Genomic DNA, 18,626 nt, shown 5'->3' on the forward strand with positions numbered 1-18,626 from the left:
TATGATTGATTACAAGAATTGTCAGAGTAAGAATAACTGGTAACAGCCTGTTTTAGAGGATATATTTAGAGGATAAGTGTAACTATACCTCAGGTACACTACGATAATCAGAAAATAGAGTAGGTTTCTCAGCTGTTATAACTGTATACAAAAGAAGTCTTAATAATTACCACCATGGAGAAGAAGAGGTTCGTTACAAGACACTGTTAATCTATCATGACTCTGAATATTAAATATTTGCATTATTTTCCCACCTGGAAAATACATTATGAGTGTAGTGGAGTGGAAATAGAAGAATGAGCTTATGTGAATTATACTAAAACTGATAAAACTGAATTGCCATCAGAAATTATGAAGTTAAAGCAGTTGGTGCATTGGCTTGGTTATGCAAAACTTATAAGGCGTGATAAATGTTTCTAAAATTCAATAAATTACTGAAATTTACATTTGTTGATTTGACTTCATCAAACCAAACTCAACAAACAGTGTTGAATAGAGGGAACAAATAAAAATAATAGACACAACAACAAATGTATCAAATTTGTGAAAAATTTCTTAATGTTTAGATAAAATTAAATCTTCCTCTATCACTGCAAAAAAATAAGGCTGGAGAAGAAAAATGATCTCATTCAATACACTTAAAAAAAGTAAATGTTAAATATCAGCAGAGGATTGTTTAAGTGCCCGACAGTCCTGTCTGCACATATTGTTTACTTGACCATGTGCATACTTTTAAATATGATTGGCTGAACTTCTTCCCTGAACCACAGTTGCCCACAATGACTCTACATGGTCATGTAACATCATAGCTTGTCAGGTAATACAGCTACAACCACACATTACAACAATACAGTCAGTTCTACTGTTACTACACCCGTAGGCAAATGTCAAGGCTATTGTGATAAGTGTTTGTACTAACAGGTGGTGTTAGGCTGAACGGCATCAGTGGAAAATATTAGTACAACCAGAGGTCATCTGGGTGGATTCAGTAGTAGTAAATTAAAAATAGTACCACAACGAAAACATTAGTGAAGTGTTCTAAAAATAAATACATAAGAAAAGTCTGCACAGTTTGGAATCAAGCTCATTTTCAACATACTGTAACGTTGTAAACACACTTCCACAGTCGGCGATATTCACAACAAAGGTCGTCTTTATTAGCAGAAAAACGGCTGCTGTAGGCCACAGCCACGCCAACCACAACTACAACAGCGGAACAGCAACACACACACACAGGCAAGCTCTCGGTCTTTTCTCTCTCTCCATGCTGCCTTCACGAACCTCCCGAACAGTCCGAAATCCCACAACATCAACACGCTCTCTAACTAAGAGAATCGCTACATTGCCCCCCCTCACTAAATCCCTCGCCCCGAGGGATCCCGTACAAAGTCTCTGAGGTGACCTGGGGGTCTTCTCTGCCTCTGCAGCCCCCTTGTAGACGACACTTGGGGCTGTGTCTGCTGTCCTGCAGCACCCTGCTTTTGATCTGGGATGGGGTGCAAAAGTGGAGGAAGCTGTGGGGCAGTAGAAGGGGGCACAGTCAGTGAGTCTGGGGCTGTGGCTGTTTCATTTCTCAGGGGGGTTGACTGGACTGGGCGCACATCACCCTTATATGGAGCCAGCCTGTCTCTATGAAGGGCCACTCGTCTCCCCCTAGTCGGCAGCTGAACCCTGTACACCACTTCCCCCAGCTTCTCTACCACTACACAAGGCCCCACCCAGTGGCAGTCCAGCTTAGGGCACCGGCCTTTCTTCCTCCTCGGGCTGTACACCCACACAAGGTCACCGGCCCTGAAGTCTTTCCCTTTTACCCTCAAGTCATAATTCCTTTTCTGTCTCATTCCCGCTTTCTCCAGCTGATCACGGGCAAAAGCATGGGCCGACTCCAGCCGGTCCTGCAGTCTCCTGGCGTATTCCGGACCCGGTACGACTACCGGAGCGTCCGGAGGCCTCCCCAGTGCCATCTCCGCTGGCGTCCGTAGCTCTCGCCCCAGCATGAGCAGGGCAGGCGTACACAAGGTGGAATCCTGCACAGCGGACCTATACGCCAACAAAACAAGGGGGAGATGCATGTCCCAATCACGCTGGTGCTCTGCAGTGAGGATGGCCAGCTGTTTCGCCAGGGTCCTGTTGAAGCGCTCGACGAGCCCATCACTCTGCAGGTGTAACGGTGTCGTCCGGGTCTTTCGCATCCCTAAGCGCTCACACATGACAGAGAAAACAGCCGACTCAAAGTTCCTTCCCTGGTCACTGTGAATGGTTTCTGCCATCCCGAACCTGGCAAACATGCCCTCCACCAGCCTGTCGACCACCGCCTCCGCCTCCTGGTCGGGTATGGCATATGCCTCCGGCCATTTTGTGAAGTAGTCCATGGCAACTAAGACATAACGGTTTCCTCTGTCTGTGCGTGGAAAAGGCCCCATCACGTCCACTGCTACTCTCTCCATCGGGGCTCCCACTGCTAACTGCTGTAGCTGGGCCCGGGACTGGTCTGAGGGACCCTTGTGCGCTGCACAGAGGTCACACCGGCGGCAAAAGTCCTCAACATCCCTCCTGAGCTGCCCCCAGTAGAAACTCTGCCGGAGCCGCCGAAGGGTTTTGGAAACTCCAAAATGCCCCACCCCGGCGGTTCCGTGGGAGGCCTTCAAAACTGCCTCCCTCAGGGCCCTGGGGACCACCACCTGCCACCTCTCCTCCCCCGTAGCTGGCTCCTTCCAGGCTCTCTGCAGCACTCCGTCCTTTACTCGGAGAGCTGAAAATTTCACAAACAGTCCTTTAGTTGCAGGTGAGTATCCAGCCACTCCGCTCCACTGCGGTCTTTGACCAGACTCCACCCATTGTAGCACTGGCCGGAGGTCAACATCCTGCTCCTGTTGCGCTCTCCACTCGAGCGGGTCAATCACCTGTGCCACTCTGCAGGCCAGCTCACCTTCGCTACACCTGGAATCATGCTCTCCCCCAGCCCGGAGCTCCTCCTCCCTGGCTTCCCGCTTTTCGCAGTACCGGCAACCAGCTGGAGCACAGGGGCGGCGGGACATGGCATCTGCGTTGGCGTGGTGAGCCCCCGCTCGGTACTTCACTTCGAAGACGTATGGCGCTAATTCCTCCAGCCAGCGTGCAATCTGCCCCTCTGGCTCCTTAAACGCCATTAGCCACTGCAAGGCTGAATGGTCTGACCGGACAGTGAAGGGCAGGCCACAAAGGTAGTACCTGAAGTGACTTATTGCCCGTACTATGGCCAGGAGCTCCCTTCGCGTCACACAGTAGCGTCGTTCAGCCTTATTAAAGGTTCTGCTGAAGTACGCCACCACTCTCTCCCCCGCTGGCCCCACCTGGCTCAACACTGCCCCCATTCCGACATCGCTGGCATCTGTGTCTAGAATAAACGGCAGACTGGGGTCCGGGGTGGCGAGGGTGGGAGATTCTGTTAGGGCGTTTTTCAGCCGCTCAAAAGCCTGTTCACATCCTGCTGACCAGTCAAAGTCACTATCCTTTTTCTGCAGGCGGAACAGGGGCGCAGCAATACAGGAGAACCCCCTTACAAACCGCCTGTAGTAGGACGCCAGACCAAGGAAGCTCTTTAAGTCCTTCAAGTTTGTGGGGGTTGGCCAGTCCTTCACCGCCTGCACTTTCTCCTCCAGCGTACTGATACCCTCCCCCCCGATTTTGTGTCCCAGGAACTCCAGCTCTTTCCTCATAAAGCAGCACTTATCAGGGTGGAGTTTCAGGCCCGCTGCCGCTATCCGCTGTAGAATCTGCCGCAGGGATGCCAGAGCTGCCTCGAAGGAACTTCCGTGGACCAGGATGTCGTCCAAGTAGACCAAACATTCCTGTCGGGGAATATCGGCCAGCACCTTTTCCATCAACCTTTCAAACGTGGCCGGCGCATTGCATAGGCCGAAGCAGAGAACACGGAATTGCCACAGCCCCCTGCCTGTGCTGAAAGCAGTCTTTGGTCTGGCTGCGGGGCTGAGGGGCACTTGCCAATACCCGCTACGCAGGTCCAGCGAGGAGAACCAGGAAGAGCCGGAAACCAAATCCAGGCACTCATCGATGCGGGGCAGCAGGTATGAGTCTTTCTTAGTCACACTGTTCAACGGCCTAAAATCGACACAGAATCTCATTTTGGGGCTCTTCTTCTTTTTAACCATCACAACCCCCGAGGCCCAGGGGCTGTCGGAGGGTTCAATGACGCCAGCCCTGAGCATCTCCCCGATCGCACTATCAGCCGCAGCCTGATGCGCCAGGGGGAGGCGGCGAGGGCGTGACTTCACAGGCCGTGCATCTCCCGTGTCAATGTCGTGCTGCAGGAGGTGAGTTAAGCCTACCTCGTCTTCTGACAGAGCAAAAATGTCCTTGAACTCCAGCAGCACCTGCCACAGCTCCTCCCGCTGTGGATGATCTAAATCTTGGCAGCTACGTGTCCATATGTCCCTCACTACTGCCAGTCTATCCCCCTCCCCCATTACAGTGTGCTGGTCTGAGGCAGGAGAACCCACCACGGTGGCTAAATCAGGGTCAGGGGACAGGGGTGCAGGGGGGTAGATCGGGGGCGGAAGGTGTGCCTCATGGTGCACCCCCGCTGCTCTCGACTTTGGCGGGTGTAGGTTCGGGGCCTGTGCGGGGCGCACCAGGTCAACCATGGGGCCCCCTGGAAAGGTCAGCGTGTTATTCCCCAGGTCTAAGACACTCTGTGAGGCCCGCAGAAAGTCCAGGCCTAATATGCAAACGTCCTGCACCGCTGCCACCCACACCTCCAAGTTCACTCCCAGGCCCCCCACCTGAATAGGGACCAGTCCTTTTCCCAACATCGGGGCTAACTCACCAGTCACTGTACGCAGTTTTACTGTAGTTGGTTCCAACTGGGTTCCTACCGGCACCACGTCAGGTCTCATCAAGGTCGCAGTGGAGCCAGTGTCAACCAGAGCTGTGCACGGAGCCCCTGCCAGGGTGATGGGGATGTGACAAAAATCCCCTGCACGCGTCCAGCCCACCACCCTCGCGGACTCTGTGCTGTCGTCTGCTTCTGGGGGGAGCTGAGCCCCGCACCCCCAGCTGTACCGTTGGGCTCTGTCCACCGGCGCCCCAGCGGATTGGGACACAGTAGAGGGGGCCTGCGCCGTCCCGCCTACGCAGGCCCTGAGGCGTTTCCCTGAACACCGGCACGGTCTGGGCATCGCACGCTGATGTGGCCCAGCTGTCCGCACGTCCAGCAAACAGGAGGGTCTCGGCGAGGACGAGCACCGCGGCGTGAAGATTGTAGAGACACGCCTCGAACCAGTTCGGTCAATTCGGCCGCCCAAGCTGGCACCCCCTGGCCCGGGGCCTCCGGCACCGCAGCCCCCACCACCGGGTCATACTCGCTATGGTCGCACCCCGCAGAAGCCGCCACGGCCTCCCTCTCCAAGGCCATCTCCAGGGCCTCGTGCAGATTGCGGGGGCGGGAAAGTTGAGTCTGGATTCGCAGCTCACCAGGGATAATGGCGCGGATGAACTGGTCTCTGGCCAGCTCGTTCTGCACGTCGATGGGCATGTGGGCATATGCTTTCTTCGCTAGCATCTCAATGTCATTAGCCAAAGCGCGAAGCGGCTCACCCGGTTGTCTCCGTCTACTCGTCAGTTCGGACCGCAGGACAGCAGGCTGGCCACACTGCCCAAACCGCCGCTGCAGAGCACCAACCAGAGCCCTGTAGTCACCCCTCTCTGCTGGGCTAAGCAGCAGCAAGCATTCCAAAGCGTCGTCAGTGAGGCACAAGGCTAGCTGGAGTGCTTTAGTGTCTTTGGACCAGGCCGCAGCATGCGCTAACAGTTCAAATTGAGCATGGAAGGCCTCCCAGTCAGCCTTACCGGAGTACTTGGGGGTTTTCACATTTGCCTGGCAGGGCCGGGCGCCACTATCGCCAAGCATGGGCCCCGCGCTGTTCGGGGCGGGCGTCTCCGCGCCCGCGTATATTCCTGCAGTCGACGGGCTAAAGCCAGCGGCGGCCGCCAGGCCTCTGTCAGTCCGTCTGAGGCGGGCCAAACGCTCTCCGGCACTGTCCGCTCCCTCAGGACCCAGCGTGCCCCCAAAGCCACTGTCCATAGCCTCTCTCTTGATCTTCGGGCGGGCCCCGGCCACATCTCGCTGCGCTGCCATAGTTAGCGCAGGCTGTCAACTGAGGTAGCCGAAGCAGGGCTAGCCGACGGTTAGCAGTTTGACTTCTGACACCAATGTAACGTTGTAAACACACTTCCACAGTCGGCGATATTCACAACAAAGGTCGTCTTTATTAGCAGAAAAACGGCTGCTGTAGGCCACAGCCACGCCAACCACAACTACAACAGCGGAACAGCAACACACACACACAGGCAAGCTCTCGGTCTTTTCTCTCTCTCCATGCTGCCTTCACGAACCTCCCGAACAGTCCGAAATCCCACAACATCAACACGCTCTCTAACTAAGAGAATCGCTACAATACCAAAGTCTATGGTGACGTTATGGTTAAATGAGTTTTGCTACTTAGAATGAGATCTCATCAGAAACAGACCGACTTCCTCTAAATGCTGCAAAGGTTAGTGGGCCAAAGCTTTCTGTTTAATCAGAACACAAGATTGTTTGGAATAACTTTTATATGAGCGCACCTTCTGTCATTTTACAAAGAGACTTTCATGGTGTAAAGTTGTGTCACTCTGACAGATAAGATGTTACACTGGTTTACGGTCAATAATAACTGCTAAATTTTCTTCATGTTCATGTTTTGGTTGCTTAAAACCTTCCACGATTAGTACCCTAGCATGCTGAAAACGTTTATATCAGTCATCCAATGCGACCATCTGACCAAATGAGTGACTGAGTGCATGCATTATGGGATGAATGAAATCAGAGACATAGCGGAAGGCAAAACCGCGGTAGTGCAAGCCTTCCTCTTCGGGATTGGGACACACCCACCACATACCTCAGAGGCAGTTGGTCTTCTGTACTTGGGAAGGTTTCCTGTCCGCTGCTGCTACTCGTTATGCTGTCCACAGTAAAAAGATTAGAAGTCACATACAAGCCTGTCAATGACAGCAACTCCTTTACTAACGGCGACATCGTTGCCGGGGAAGTCACGCTGGAAGCGGCGAAAGACTTTCAAATAGGCTCTCTGTTCATTAAATTTAAAGGGAAAGCGGAAGTTCGGTGGACCGAGAGGCACGGTAAAACTACCCATGTGTACCACGCAAAAGACAAGTACTTCAGCGTGAGACATTACTTCATTCTCGACAAAAATGGCAAAGGTGAGTCTTGTTTTTTCATTCAGCTCTGCTTGCACGGAGGCTGCAAGTTAGAAAACAAAAACGTAAAGATGAACTATTTTAAGTGAAGTATTGATGAATTCAGCACAGCATAGCTAATGTTGTATAAGACAGCAAATTGCTTGGGAGGGGGAGGGGGTCGTTGCTTCCTGTTGTTGGATAGCAGCGAACAGTGAGCTGCTGCTGCTCTGTGGCGTCAATTTCATGTAAATCTAGCTTAAATTCCACTACAGAGCCTTTCTGAAGTTTATTTTGTATGTAACAAAATTTCAAATTCCAAAAGGAATGAAATTTCAGTGGTAAATAGTAAATGGACTAGTTCTTATATAGCGCTTTTACAACACATGTAAGTGCAGTGCTGATGGTCATCAGCGACTTATATTTGAGACAGAATACACATAGTAAAACTAAAACACCAGACTAGCAGTTTCAGTCTGTCCAGTGCGGTGACTTAAAATATGATTCAGCCAGATGTGAGCAAATGATTAGAGTTAAAATTATGTTAAAATGATTTTTGTAGAAAGCTGCTGGCAAGTCAGAGTTTGGAAATGCTTAAAATGAATTATTTAAGATATTTGTCAAGATTCTTCAGTACCAGCTTCTAAATTGGGGCAGTTTTGGGACAGTTTTAATCCAACTGTTACTTGAAAACTCAAGAAATTCACAGAAATTAATACGTGGCTTGTTTAATACCTGCAGAGCTAAGTAAAATGTTTTTGCCCAGCCTGAATAACTCGTAAATTGAGCCTGACTCAATGTGTTGCTTTCTCTTCAATTTTTCTCTTCAGGGAACGACAGACAGACACTGGTGACAAATGAGAATTCACAAACATGTAAGTATTTCCCGTCCTCTCTCCGCCTGTGGTGGTGCTCACTCTTGTTTTTTTTTTTTTTTTTTTTACTAAAATATAAATGTGCAGCTTGTGTTTTGAGTTCAGTTCAATTTTATTTCTGTGGCACCAAATCCCAACAACAGTCACCTCAAGTCTCTTTATATTTGTAAGGCAAAGACCATACAATAACACACTGCTGGTGATGATTAACTTTAACAGGAAACACTAATATTTCTATCCCAGCAGTTTTATCTGTTACCCGTTTTAAACAAATCTGCCTTTCTCAAGGATGCTGAGTTTTTATTTCATTCAGCAATATCTTGAGTAAGTTGTTGCGCGCTGCGACCGCGTGGTTGGTGGTGTTTCCATGCTGCAAGTCTGTCGCTGACACCTTCTGGCGTGTCATCTACTGCAGAGGTGGAATAAATATCTTTGTCAGGTGTTTACATGTATCAGTATGTCTGCATATTAAAACAGTTAAGATTAAAATGAAGGATCATATCTTTATCTGGTATAAATGTAATATTTTTGACACACTGGAACTCACTGCTGTTGTGGCTAGTGTAATCCTGTTGCGGGTGGTCTGCAGTCTCAGTCTTAAAGTGCTTTATGATCACTGATGTCTAATTACGAGCATAAAGAACCCCCAAAGACGTTAGCTAAGTGTCGCAATTGTGCATTTTCCCCTTGAGGCTTTCTTGAGTGTGAGGAAATGATTGCTTGTTGCGTTACTGAGAGGAGGGCAGCCCCAATATAAACAGGAAGCCAAACCCAGCATGCCATTACGACGGGTTGTAAATTGAACACACGCCTGAACAGTTCTTTTTTTTTTTTTTTTTTTTATTTATCTTTTACATTTCTTTTTGCTTTTTACTTTGTTTTTCAGACTGCAGTGTCGTTGCCCCAGGATGCCACGTCTACCCATTCAGCTTTCAGATTCCTTTCCAGTAAGAAACATTTCTTTAAATGCTTCCAGTAATAGTTAGAGCAAACACAGCCTCATGCTTTGTAGCTGCAGTTGTTACAGAAAAGTAAGCGAACACAGTGGAATTGCCAGATCATTATCAAAGTAATATTTTATTTGCAAACACACTATTAAGTAATTCTATTATTCTTGTCCTCTATTAAAGCATCATCGAACATTTACAGGCAGTGTTTACAGCCAAAATCACATCAACAAAAGCTAATTAGGAGAAGCAGGATTTAATCGATCTGGATTCAAATGGCATGTAAAGAGCACTTTATGCCAATGTGAAAACATCACATGAAAACATCACAGTTATGTCATTTGAATAAACTCAGGCTCAGACGCAGCAAGGCACCATCTGAGCCTGCGTTTATTCCAGTGATTCCCTCATGGATCATTCCTCTTGGATTCTCACAGCAGATCTGGAAATCCAAGGGTTCACCCGTTTTCACTGCCAGCAGGAAATGTTTAAAGGGTGTGTTCAAAAACATGCAGTGCATTCTAAGTATCAGCGTAGCGTTTGCTTGAGTCAGTTGTTTGTTTGCACTTGCAAATGAGAAGAACATTGGACCACATGTTATTTATTAAGTGCAGGAAAACGGTTCATTCTAAACTGATTCCCGTTCTACGGGCTTTTGTGCTTGTGCAATAGGGATTTGCCCTCCTCCTTCAGCGGTGCAGATGGTAAAATTGTGTACTTGCTGGAAGCTGTGCTGAGCAGATCGATGAGGATTGACACGAAACATTCGACTAAGATCAACTTTGTGTCCAGGACAAATATGAACACTGTGACTTGGTTACAGGTATGCAGTGACTTGCGTCTCATTTTCTGTCATTCCACATTGGGAACACCAAGTGTTTAGACCTACCTGGACATGTATTGAGCAGCTTGCTTCAGTATTTGAGAGCTGACCTTGTATAAACACTGGTTTTAAGAGGCACAAAACATAATGTTACTGGGAGCGCCCTTTGGCTTAGGTTTGAAGTTAATCTGGCTGACATAATTTTTAGTGTATCCATGGTAGAGATAATATCTAAATATTTTAACGGATTTAAACTAACGTTAATGTTTTGGGGTTTTTTTTGGTGCATTTGTGTTACATTCTTGCTTTTCTTGCAGACACCCCAGCATGAGTCTAAGGATAAGAAAATTTTTACCTCAGGAAGTGTAGCCATGGATGTGAATCTTGAAAAAATGGGCTTCCACCAAGGTGAGATGCCTGAAAGTGATATTGGCATGTATTCGTGTAATGCCACGACTAGTTCTGACATTTCTGTACTGCATTGCAGGAGAAGGATTAAAGGTTGTGGCCTTCATTAAAAACAGTTCATCTCGTGAGGTCAAGCTCAAATACTGTGTTTACAGAAAACATAGTTTCTTTGCAAGAGGGAAGAGAAGGCTCCATACTAATGACCTCTTGAAAGAGGTGGGAGACCCCATCCCTCCATCTGCAGAAGAAACCGTTACAAGGGTCATTACCATTCCCCATGACCTGGAGCCCTCGGTCCTGAACTGCAACATCATTAAAGTAGAGCACAGACTCAGGGTAAGCAGTTTGAAGTGTTTGCTGAAAATTGCACTAATTCTTAATAATTTATTAATCATTTCAATACAAGTTAGTTATCTTACAGTACTGTGCAAAACTATTGATCCACTTTCTTGTAAATTCTTTAAGTAGTCAGAGCTCTTCTTTGGATGTTGGCTGCCTGTTGTTACTTCTTGTCAGTGTGATCCCAAACTGCTTCAGTAATGTTGAGGCCTAAACTCCGGAGAGGCCAAAGCATGTTCAAATTCATACCATTGATGCCTACTGTTCAAACTAGGCCCATCAAATTTCACACATTTCTTCAATGAATTTAACAGCACTTTGACTAAACAATAAAGTGACTAAAAATACAATTTAAAATTGGTGCATTGCTAAGCTCATCCCTTGAGTTAGGTGCGTTTTGTATGCTTGAGTGATTCATTGGTCAGTGTTAAGTGGCTTAACAAGCAAAAGAAAAAGCAAAACATTCCACAGGTACAAGAACTGGACTGAAAATGAGTGAAAAAGCAGCCAGCGTGCAAAAAGAAACTACGAGAAAGCCTGGAGAACTATTGCTCAAGTCTGGCTTTGTAAAGCAAAATGTTAAGAAACAAGGGGTGGCTCAAAGCTTTTGTATAGTCCTGTATGTCGCTTCTAGTCAAAAAGTTGACTTGAGGGGCTTTTCTTCAAATTAAAACAAAACTTAATAGAAAATACCTGTAATGTAACTGTTTTAGGTGATAGATTATTAATTAAATGTGATAAGCAGGTATCTGTATCCTGAACATGAGCTTAGCAGAGCAGTATTTAAAGCTGTCTGTTCTTCATTTTACACAAGGCAACTTTTGTCTAAAGCTGCTGAAAGCTTTTGAACACAATCCTCGCTCTTTGTTCATGTGTTTGCTGAAGGTATTTGTTCTGCACATGTGAAAGCATAGTAATGTACAGAGGATAGTGCAAAACTAGTCTCTACATAGGTCGCCTTTTTTTAGAGCACGGATCCAATGTTTGCCATGGTTTATTCACTTATTTTTTCTTAAAAAAGCATGAATGTGAACAAAAGCATAATCACAATAACCTGCTAGTAGTAACTGAAGGTAGCAGTTGTGTTTGTGTTTAATAGGTAACATCTGCAGTCCAGCAGGCCAGCATCATGTTTGCAAAATAGATGAGCTACAAAATAGGCATAGTCTGAGACACATAAAATAAGCAAAGAAAGAGCTGAGAGATTTCATCTGTTGAACATGTTGTTATGAAAACTAATGACTAAATCATGCAAATACTCAGTGAAACTTGAACAATCTAACATTTTCCACAGGTCTACCTTGATGTAAAATATGCCTCAGATCCAGAGATCAAGTTTCCTATAGTCATTCTGCCAGCCTTTCAGGCCTCTGCTGCACTGCCACCACCACCTGCTGCCGCTGCCACTGCTCCTCCTGCTGCGCCTCCATTCTCTTCTGGATTCAACCCAAACCCTCCAGTGTGGGGTTATGGGCCACAACCGCAACAACCACCAGTAGTCCCCAATCCATCAGAGTCCCCTCCTCCTTATGGAGCATATGCAATGTACCCTTCTTTGACAGATTTTGACAAGAAATATTAATAACAGGGCTGAAAAGATGCTTAGCCTGATTATATCCTCTTTTTTTTTTTTTTTTTTAAATATTTCACAACTTAAATGTTAAGAATATTTGCATGTTATAGAAACTTGACATAATACATTGAGAAAATGTTAATCACATTTTTCTGAAAATATGCGTATATCTTAAATAACCAGCATACAGTATTTTCTATTCACGGGTTAACAACATGGTGGCGCAGTGGTTAGCATTGCTGCCTCGCCTCCCTCTCTCTCTCTGTGTGGAGTTTGCATGTTCTCCCCGTGTCTGCGTGGGTTTTCTGCGGGTACTCCGGTTTCCTCCCACAGTCCAAAGACATGCACTTACTGGGGTTAGGTTAATTGGACGCTCTAAATTACCCATAGGTGTGAGTGAGAGCATGAATGTGAGTGTGGATGTTGTCTGTCTCTCTGTTGGCCCTGCGACAGGCTGGCGACCTGTACAGGGTGTACCCTGCCTCTCGCCCTATGTCAGCTGGGATAGGCTCCAGCCCCCCAGCGACCCTGAACAGGATAAGCGGAAGTGAATGGATGGATGGGTTAACAACGTTCCACAACAATATATAGACCGAAAATAACATATCATGTACTGTTTTATTTATTCATTTTCACCTGTGTAATAGAGCTTTGAAGGACAATAAACCCTTTAAAGAAATAAACTGTATAAATAAACTGTAAACATGAAGCTGACGTTACTAGACATACTTTGAATTAAATATCCTTTAAGGGGGCATGGACTCTGTCCACATGTACTGCACATAAATTTGTCCCAGTTCTTCATCAGGGCCGTGAGATGATTTGTGGGATGAAATTATTACTCAGCAGCTGTGGTGCAAATTCACTTTGGCCATCAGAATATTGACAGTAACATTTTTGTTTTCAGCATTTTTAGAATTTATAAGTCTTTCCAGATTAATGTTGATCGTGAAGACTGAGGGCTATTCTTAGGCCTTTACTGTGCAGCAGGATTTCATCTTATCCAGGTAAGCTCAGGTTGACCTGGGTTGTCTGTACTACGGTGGTTCGCTACTTACCCGAGTCAACGGCCATGGTAACTTATGGTGTGAACCTAACCTGCTCCGGAGTAGGTTGGGTTCCAGATTAGAGATCAGCAAGTACAAAATTACCACCTACTGACCAATCAGTTCTCACACACACACAGTGGGGGAAAATAAGTATTTGATCCACTGCAGGTTTTGCAAGTTTTCCCACCTGCAAAGAATAGAGAAGTCTGTAATTTTTCATCGTAGGTATGCTTGAACTGTGAGAGACAATCCAGAAAATCACAATGTATGATTTTTAAATAATTAATTTGCATTTTATTGCATGAAATAAGTATTTGATTACCTACCAACCAGCAAGATATCCGGCTCTCACAGACCTGTTAGTTTTTCTTTAAGAAGCCTTCCTATTCTGCACTAATTACCTGTATTAATTGCACCTATTTGAAACTGTTACCTGTATAAAAGACACCTGTCCACACATTCAATCACGCTCCAACCTCTCCACCATGCCCAAGACCAAAGAGCTGTCTAAGAATACCAGGGACAAAATTGTAGACCTGCACAAGGCTGGGATGGGCTACACAACAATAGGCAAGCAGCTTGGTGAGAAGGCAACAACTGTTGGTGCAATTATTAGAAAATGGAAGAAACGCAAGATGACTATCAGTATTAATCGGTCTGGTGCTCCATGCAAGATATCACCTCGTGGGGTAAGGATGAGTCTGAGAAAGGTCAGGAATCAGTCCAGAACTACACGGGGGGGTCATTGACCTGCAGAGAGCTGGGACCACAGTCTCAAAGATGACCGTTAATAACACACTGTGCTGTCATGGATTAAAAGCCTGCAGGCCACACAAGGTCCCCCTGCGCATGCCACCAAAAATAGAGCTTTTTGGTATGCTCCACTCACCGTGTTTGGAGGAAGAAGAAGGATGAGTACAACCCCAAGAACACCGTGAAGGGAGGATGGATGGGGGTCACGTATTGCAAGATTTTGGCCAGCAACCTCCTTCCCTCCGTAAGAGCATGGGTGGGTCGTGGCTGGGTCCTCTAGCATGACAGTGACCTGAAAAACACAGCCAGGACAACTAAAGAGTGGCTCTGTAAGAAGCATTTCAAGGTCATGGAGTGGGCTAGCCAGTCTCCAGACCTGAACCCAATAGAAAATCTTTGGAGGGAGCTGAAACTCAATGTTGCCCAGCGACAGTGCTGAAACCTGAAAGATCTGGATACAATCTGTATGGAGGAGTGGGCCAAAATACCTGCTGCAGTGCCACTTGGTCAAGAACTACAGGAAACGTCTGACCTCTTTATTTCATGCAATAAAATGCAAAATAATGATTTAAACATCATAAAAAGTAATTTTTTTGGATCTGTTTTTTTAGATTCTCTCTCACACAGTTGAAGTGTACCTACAGTAAAAATTAAAGACCTCTCCATTCTTTTTAGGTGGGAAAGCTTGCAAAACTAGCAGTGTATCAAATACTTATTTTCCCCAGTGTATATAAACAATTTAACAACAATTGTATTGTTCTGTAAGCATTAATAAATGAAACCACTGAATGAAGCACAAACTGTGCGTCGCGTTGTCACAGGAATGTATATTCATTTGGTAATGCAGGAAATGTATAAAATGTTGTTCTGCTTGATTCTAATCTGCTGCTAACTCTCTTTTACACTTCTGGAATTGGTGCTACTAGAACAGAACACACGCCGAGAATGCACGTTCAATCAGTCACATCTGCACAGTAAGCTGTAACGTTTAAATTATCCAGTTTAAAGTTTCAGAGCTCTAATGTGCAGCTGTCCCTTTAAAGGTGAACAGTGGCACTGAAAGTGCACTCAGATAATGATTTGCATTAAAATGTTTACTTACACCATTTTCAAAATAAAATAAAAGGCCAGTATTTTTCCGCCCACCCAAATGTGGTTGTGAAGAGAGCATGCTGGTTCTCCACAGCGTGTGTGTGTGCATGGCTTTGACTGTCAGGAGTGTCAGGAACCAGTTGCAATGTAATCTATTTTTGAACCCTGTTGACTTTCCAAGGCTGAGTATCTTTTAATGGCACACCTTGCCAGGTATGATAGAAGAAAAACCGGTTTCACAAGATTTTCATACCTGAGAGTGCATATAAATGCTGGTGTGTGGCTGTGCTGAGGAAAACTGGCTTGAGTTTTTCCCCAGGTTTTCATAACATATTTTGACCTTTTTTTTTTTTTTTTTGGTCTTTTCTCAGTTGAAAATGACCATTAAAAACTTCTCAATCGAATACGATGCCATCAACAGCAAAAACATCTTCACAAATGGAGATACCATTAATGGACGAATTGTTGTGGAGGTGTCGGGTGAAACCAAAGTTCAATCGTTGATTTTTAGAGCACAAGGAAGAGCGAAGGTTGTCTGGACTGAACATTACGGAGAGAATCAAACCCACGTTTACTGGTCTAATGAGGACTACTATGATGTCAAACATGATATCTTGAGAAAATCAAGACAAGTTGGTAATGTATTGACTTAATACAATTATTGATATGTAATACACTGTTCCAAACTTAACAGATGTTTCAAAACAACGCCCACTTCATTTCCAGGCACTGAAGTCATTAGTAAAGGAAGACACGTGTTTCCTTTTTCGTTCAGGATTCCTAATGGGTACCTCTTCTTTTCTTTTCTTAATCTCTAGTTTAGACTTCTGTTCAGTCATTTGAATGCTCTTCTGTTGTATTTCACAGAAGACTCCCATCGACCTATAAAGGAGCCCATGGCAAAATTATTCATAAGGTGAAAGCAGAGCTGAAACAATCAATGAGGCTGACAAAAAAAGCTAAAGTCCACTTCCAGTTTGTATCAAAGGCAGATATGGGTATTCCTGGACTTCTGGTAAGAAATCATTAAGCCTAAAAAACACAACCATTTAATTTTGTAATTAATAGTGTTCAGGCAGAAAAGACCATTACCTTAATGCACTGTTATAATGAGGGGGATCTGCTTTTTAGGAACCTCAGTATGCCTTTAAGGATAAATCTGTCGGTGTTTTCGGCTCTGGAAAGGTTTCAGTGGATGTCCATACTAAGCAGATGGGATACATGCAAGGTAATTATCTTATCTGTAAGAGAAATCAGACACACATTTGGCTCCTCGCTTTTCCTTTTTCAGTTACAGGACATGCCCCCATTGCTTCTTTTGGAAAGTGAGTATGTTTTGGTTAAGTGAAGAGCTCTTATTCCGTAGACACTTCCTCAGGGAAACATCATGTTAAACACTTTGTTTTATTCCGTTCCAACTACTTACACTGTTTGTTAACAGGAAACCAATGTGCATAATTCACTGAGTGGATGGTTTTTGTTACTTATGCCAAAAATGTTTTGGTGGAATTGATCCTTAGATTTTTAAAAGGAACTTGAAGCTGATGGAGTTGAACTTTGTTTTGTTTTTTGAGTTGTATATGAGCTGTATGTAAATGTTACAATGCTGATATGCTACTATTTCTAATACTGGAATAGATTCTCAAAGAAATGAGGACAAACTGCTGGATACTGAGTTTGACTGGAGCAGTGACATATGGTTTCAATTATACATTTGTGGTATATTTGAAAAGATTTTACATGATTTGATAGGTGTGTTTTGGCTTTTTTTTGGCTACAGACAGAAAATGTGAGGAGAATGACACAAAGCAAGGTTTGAACCCATGCTGGCATTTGCCCAAACCAGTCGGTCTCTGAATTGTCCTGGTTTAGCCAAATGCATCCTGATCTCCTGTGCTGAGATATAATTTAGACGTAAAGAAAAATCTTTCTGTGTTTGACAGTAATTTATAGTGATTAGCTTTCCTCAATTTACAGGTGAGGCTATTGTGGTCACACTTGAAATCAACAACAACTCAAAACGTTCAGTGAAGCCCAAATTCATACTGTATGAGAAAAACAGTTTCTTCGCCCAGGGTCACAGGAAACTTTACATGCATGACATCCTTAAGGAGAAGGCTGAGGCCATTGAGGGATCCTCTGGCAGAAAAACTGTGACCAAGGTGATCAACATCCCTAGAGACCTACCTCCCTCCATCCTGAACAGCTCCATCATTAAGCTGGAGTACAGGCTGAAGGTAAACCGCACTAGTAGATCTATTCTTTTCTTTATATGCTTTAATATTGTTTCAGTCAGATAACTAATGGTAGGAAGCTTGGTTGACTTGTTTCTGTATATGTCAGTTCAAATGTTTTATTTGTGCCGTTAGTTGGTAAATGCTGTTTCCTTTTTCTGTTACTGGTGAGTATAACAAATCCTTTCTAAGGGAAATTGTTGTCATTTTCTACTTCCTCTTGTTAATGTTTATAATACTAAATACATGATGCAAGTACTCAAAGGAACTAGGAAAGCTTGCGTCAAACCACTAGAGACCTCTAGTGGCAAAACAAGGCAATAACAAAGCCCCACTGACTAGAACTAGTTAGATACAAATACTACCCAATCATGCATATCAACATTTACAGTGATTTAAAAAAAATCATGAATAAACACTGCTGTTTGTGTGTTATTTTGTTTCTACAGGTCCAACTGGATATCAAATGTGCCATAGACCCAAAGATCAAGCTCCCTATAGTTATCATGCCTGGAGTTCCACAAATGGAACAGCTGCATGCTTCTGCTGCCATTGGATTTGTGAATTTTCGGAACCCGGGAAAACCAGCCTGGGCAACTGTACCCCAGCAAGCACCACCCCAATGTGCAGACCTTCCGCCTGCCTACGGAGCACATGCGATGTACCCCTCTTTCCCTCTTGATGATTACAAGACCACGTTATGAATATCTGCCTCGAACGGGGACGTCACCATTTTAGTCTTCCGAGCCTTAAACATAGACTTGTGACAAATAACTTAATACATACAAAAAAAGCAGAGCTGTGCTGTGTAGCAGCTGATAAAGCTGCCGGCCACCTAGTCTTTGTTACTTTGCTTCCCCAGATTATCAAGATGACAGTTAATCAGAAAATACTGATTTTCACATTAGCAGTTGTTCTCCCCTAACTGCACACAGATTTTGATGTGTAATATTGCTTTGTTTTCTTATTTAATTTAATCTAAAATATTGTATACCTTTAATTTCTGTGAAAAATAATATATTTGCGAGTGTTGGAATATTTTTCTAATAAAATCTTATATCTGAAATGTAAAATAAATATATTTCATTTGTGGTTGGTGTGTGCAGTTTAATGCAGTTTAATGTGCTCAACAATTTTTGTATCTTTCTGGAAGTGTGTGCTGTTTTCAAAATGTTTTCAAAGGATAATGTGATTGTTGTTGGCAACAAAAAAATTAATGAGCTCCCACCTCCTCAATTCTTCCTCTTTTTAGCTCAGATGACAAACTTGACAGATTCAGTTATTTTTACTGGAGTTTATT

The 18,626-nt window shown here is 44.8% G+C and overlaps 2 protein-coding genes across 2 annotated transcripts; both read left to right on the top strand.

Annotated features, from left to right (window-relative positions):
- Nucleotides 1–6,947: 6,947 nt before the first annotated feature.
- On the top strand, nt 6,948–12,534 carry LOC115786012 (arrestin domain-containing protein 3-like). The gene is made up of 7 exons (XM_030738004.1): nt 6,948–7,257; nt 8,064–8,108; nt 8,995–9,055; nt 9,728–9,878; nt 10,196–10,286; nt 10,366–10,622; nt 11,920–12,534. The coding sequence occupies exons 1-7, from the start codon at nt 6,996–6,998 to the stop codon at nt 12,205–12,207; spliced, it is 1,155 nt and encodes a 384-aa protein (XP_030593864.1). The 5' UTR covers nt 6,948–6,995; the 3' UTR covers nt 12,208–12,534.
- A 2,927-nt stretch (nt 12,535–15,461) lies between these two features.
- Nucleotides 15,462–18,253, top strand: LOC115786253 (arrestin domain-containing protein 3-like). Its single transcript, XM_030738323.1, has 6 exons — nt 15,462–15,728; nt 15,819–15,879; nt 15,960–16,107; nt 16,224–16,320; nt 17,070–17,329; nt 17,776–18,253. Exons 1-6 carry the CDS (start codon nt 15,470–15,472, stop codon nt 18,028–18,030), a joined length of 1,080 nt encoding a protein of 359 aa, XP_030594183.1. The 5' UTR covers nt 15,462–15,469; the 3' UTR covers nt 18,031–18,253.
- Nucleotides 18,254–18,626: the final 373 nt, after the last annotated feature.

This window comes from Archocentrus centrarchus, chromosome 9 (assembly GCF_007364275.1).
Source record: "Archocentrus centrarchus isolate MPI-CPG fArcCen1 chromosome 9, fArcCen1, whole genome shotgun sequence".
NCBI classification, from domain to species: Eukaryota; Metazoa; Chordata; class Actinopteri; order Cichliformes; family Cichlidae; genus Archocentrus; species Archocentrus centrarchus.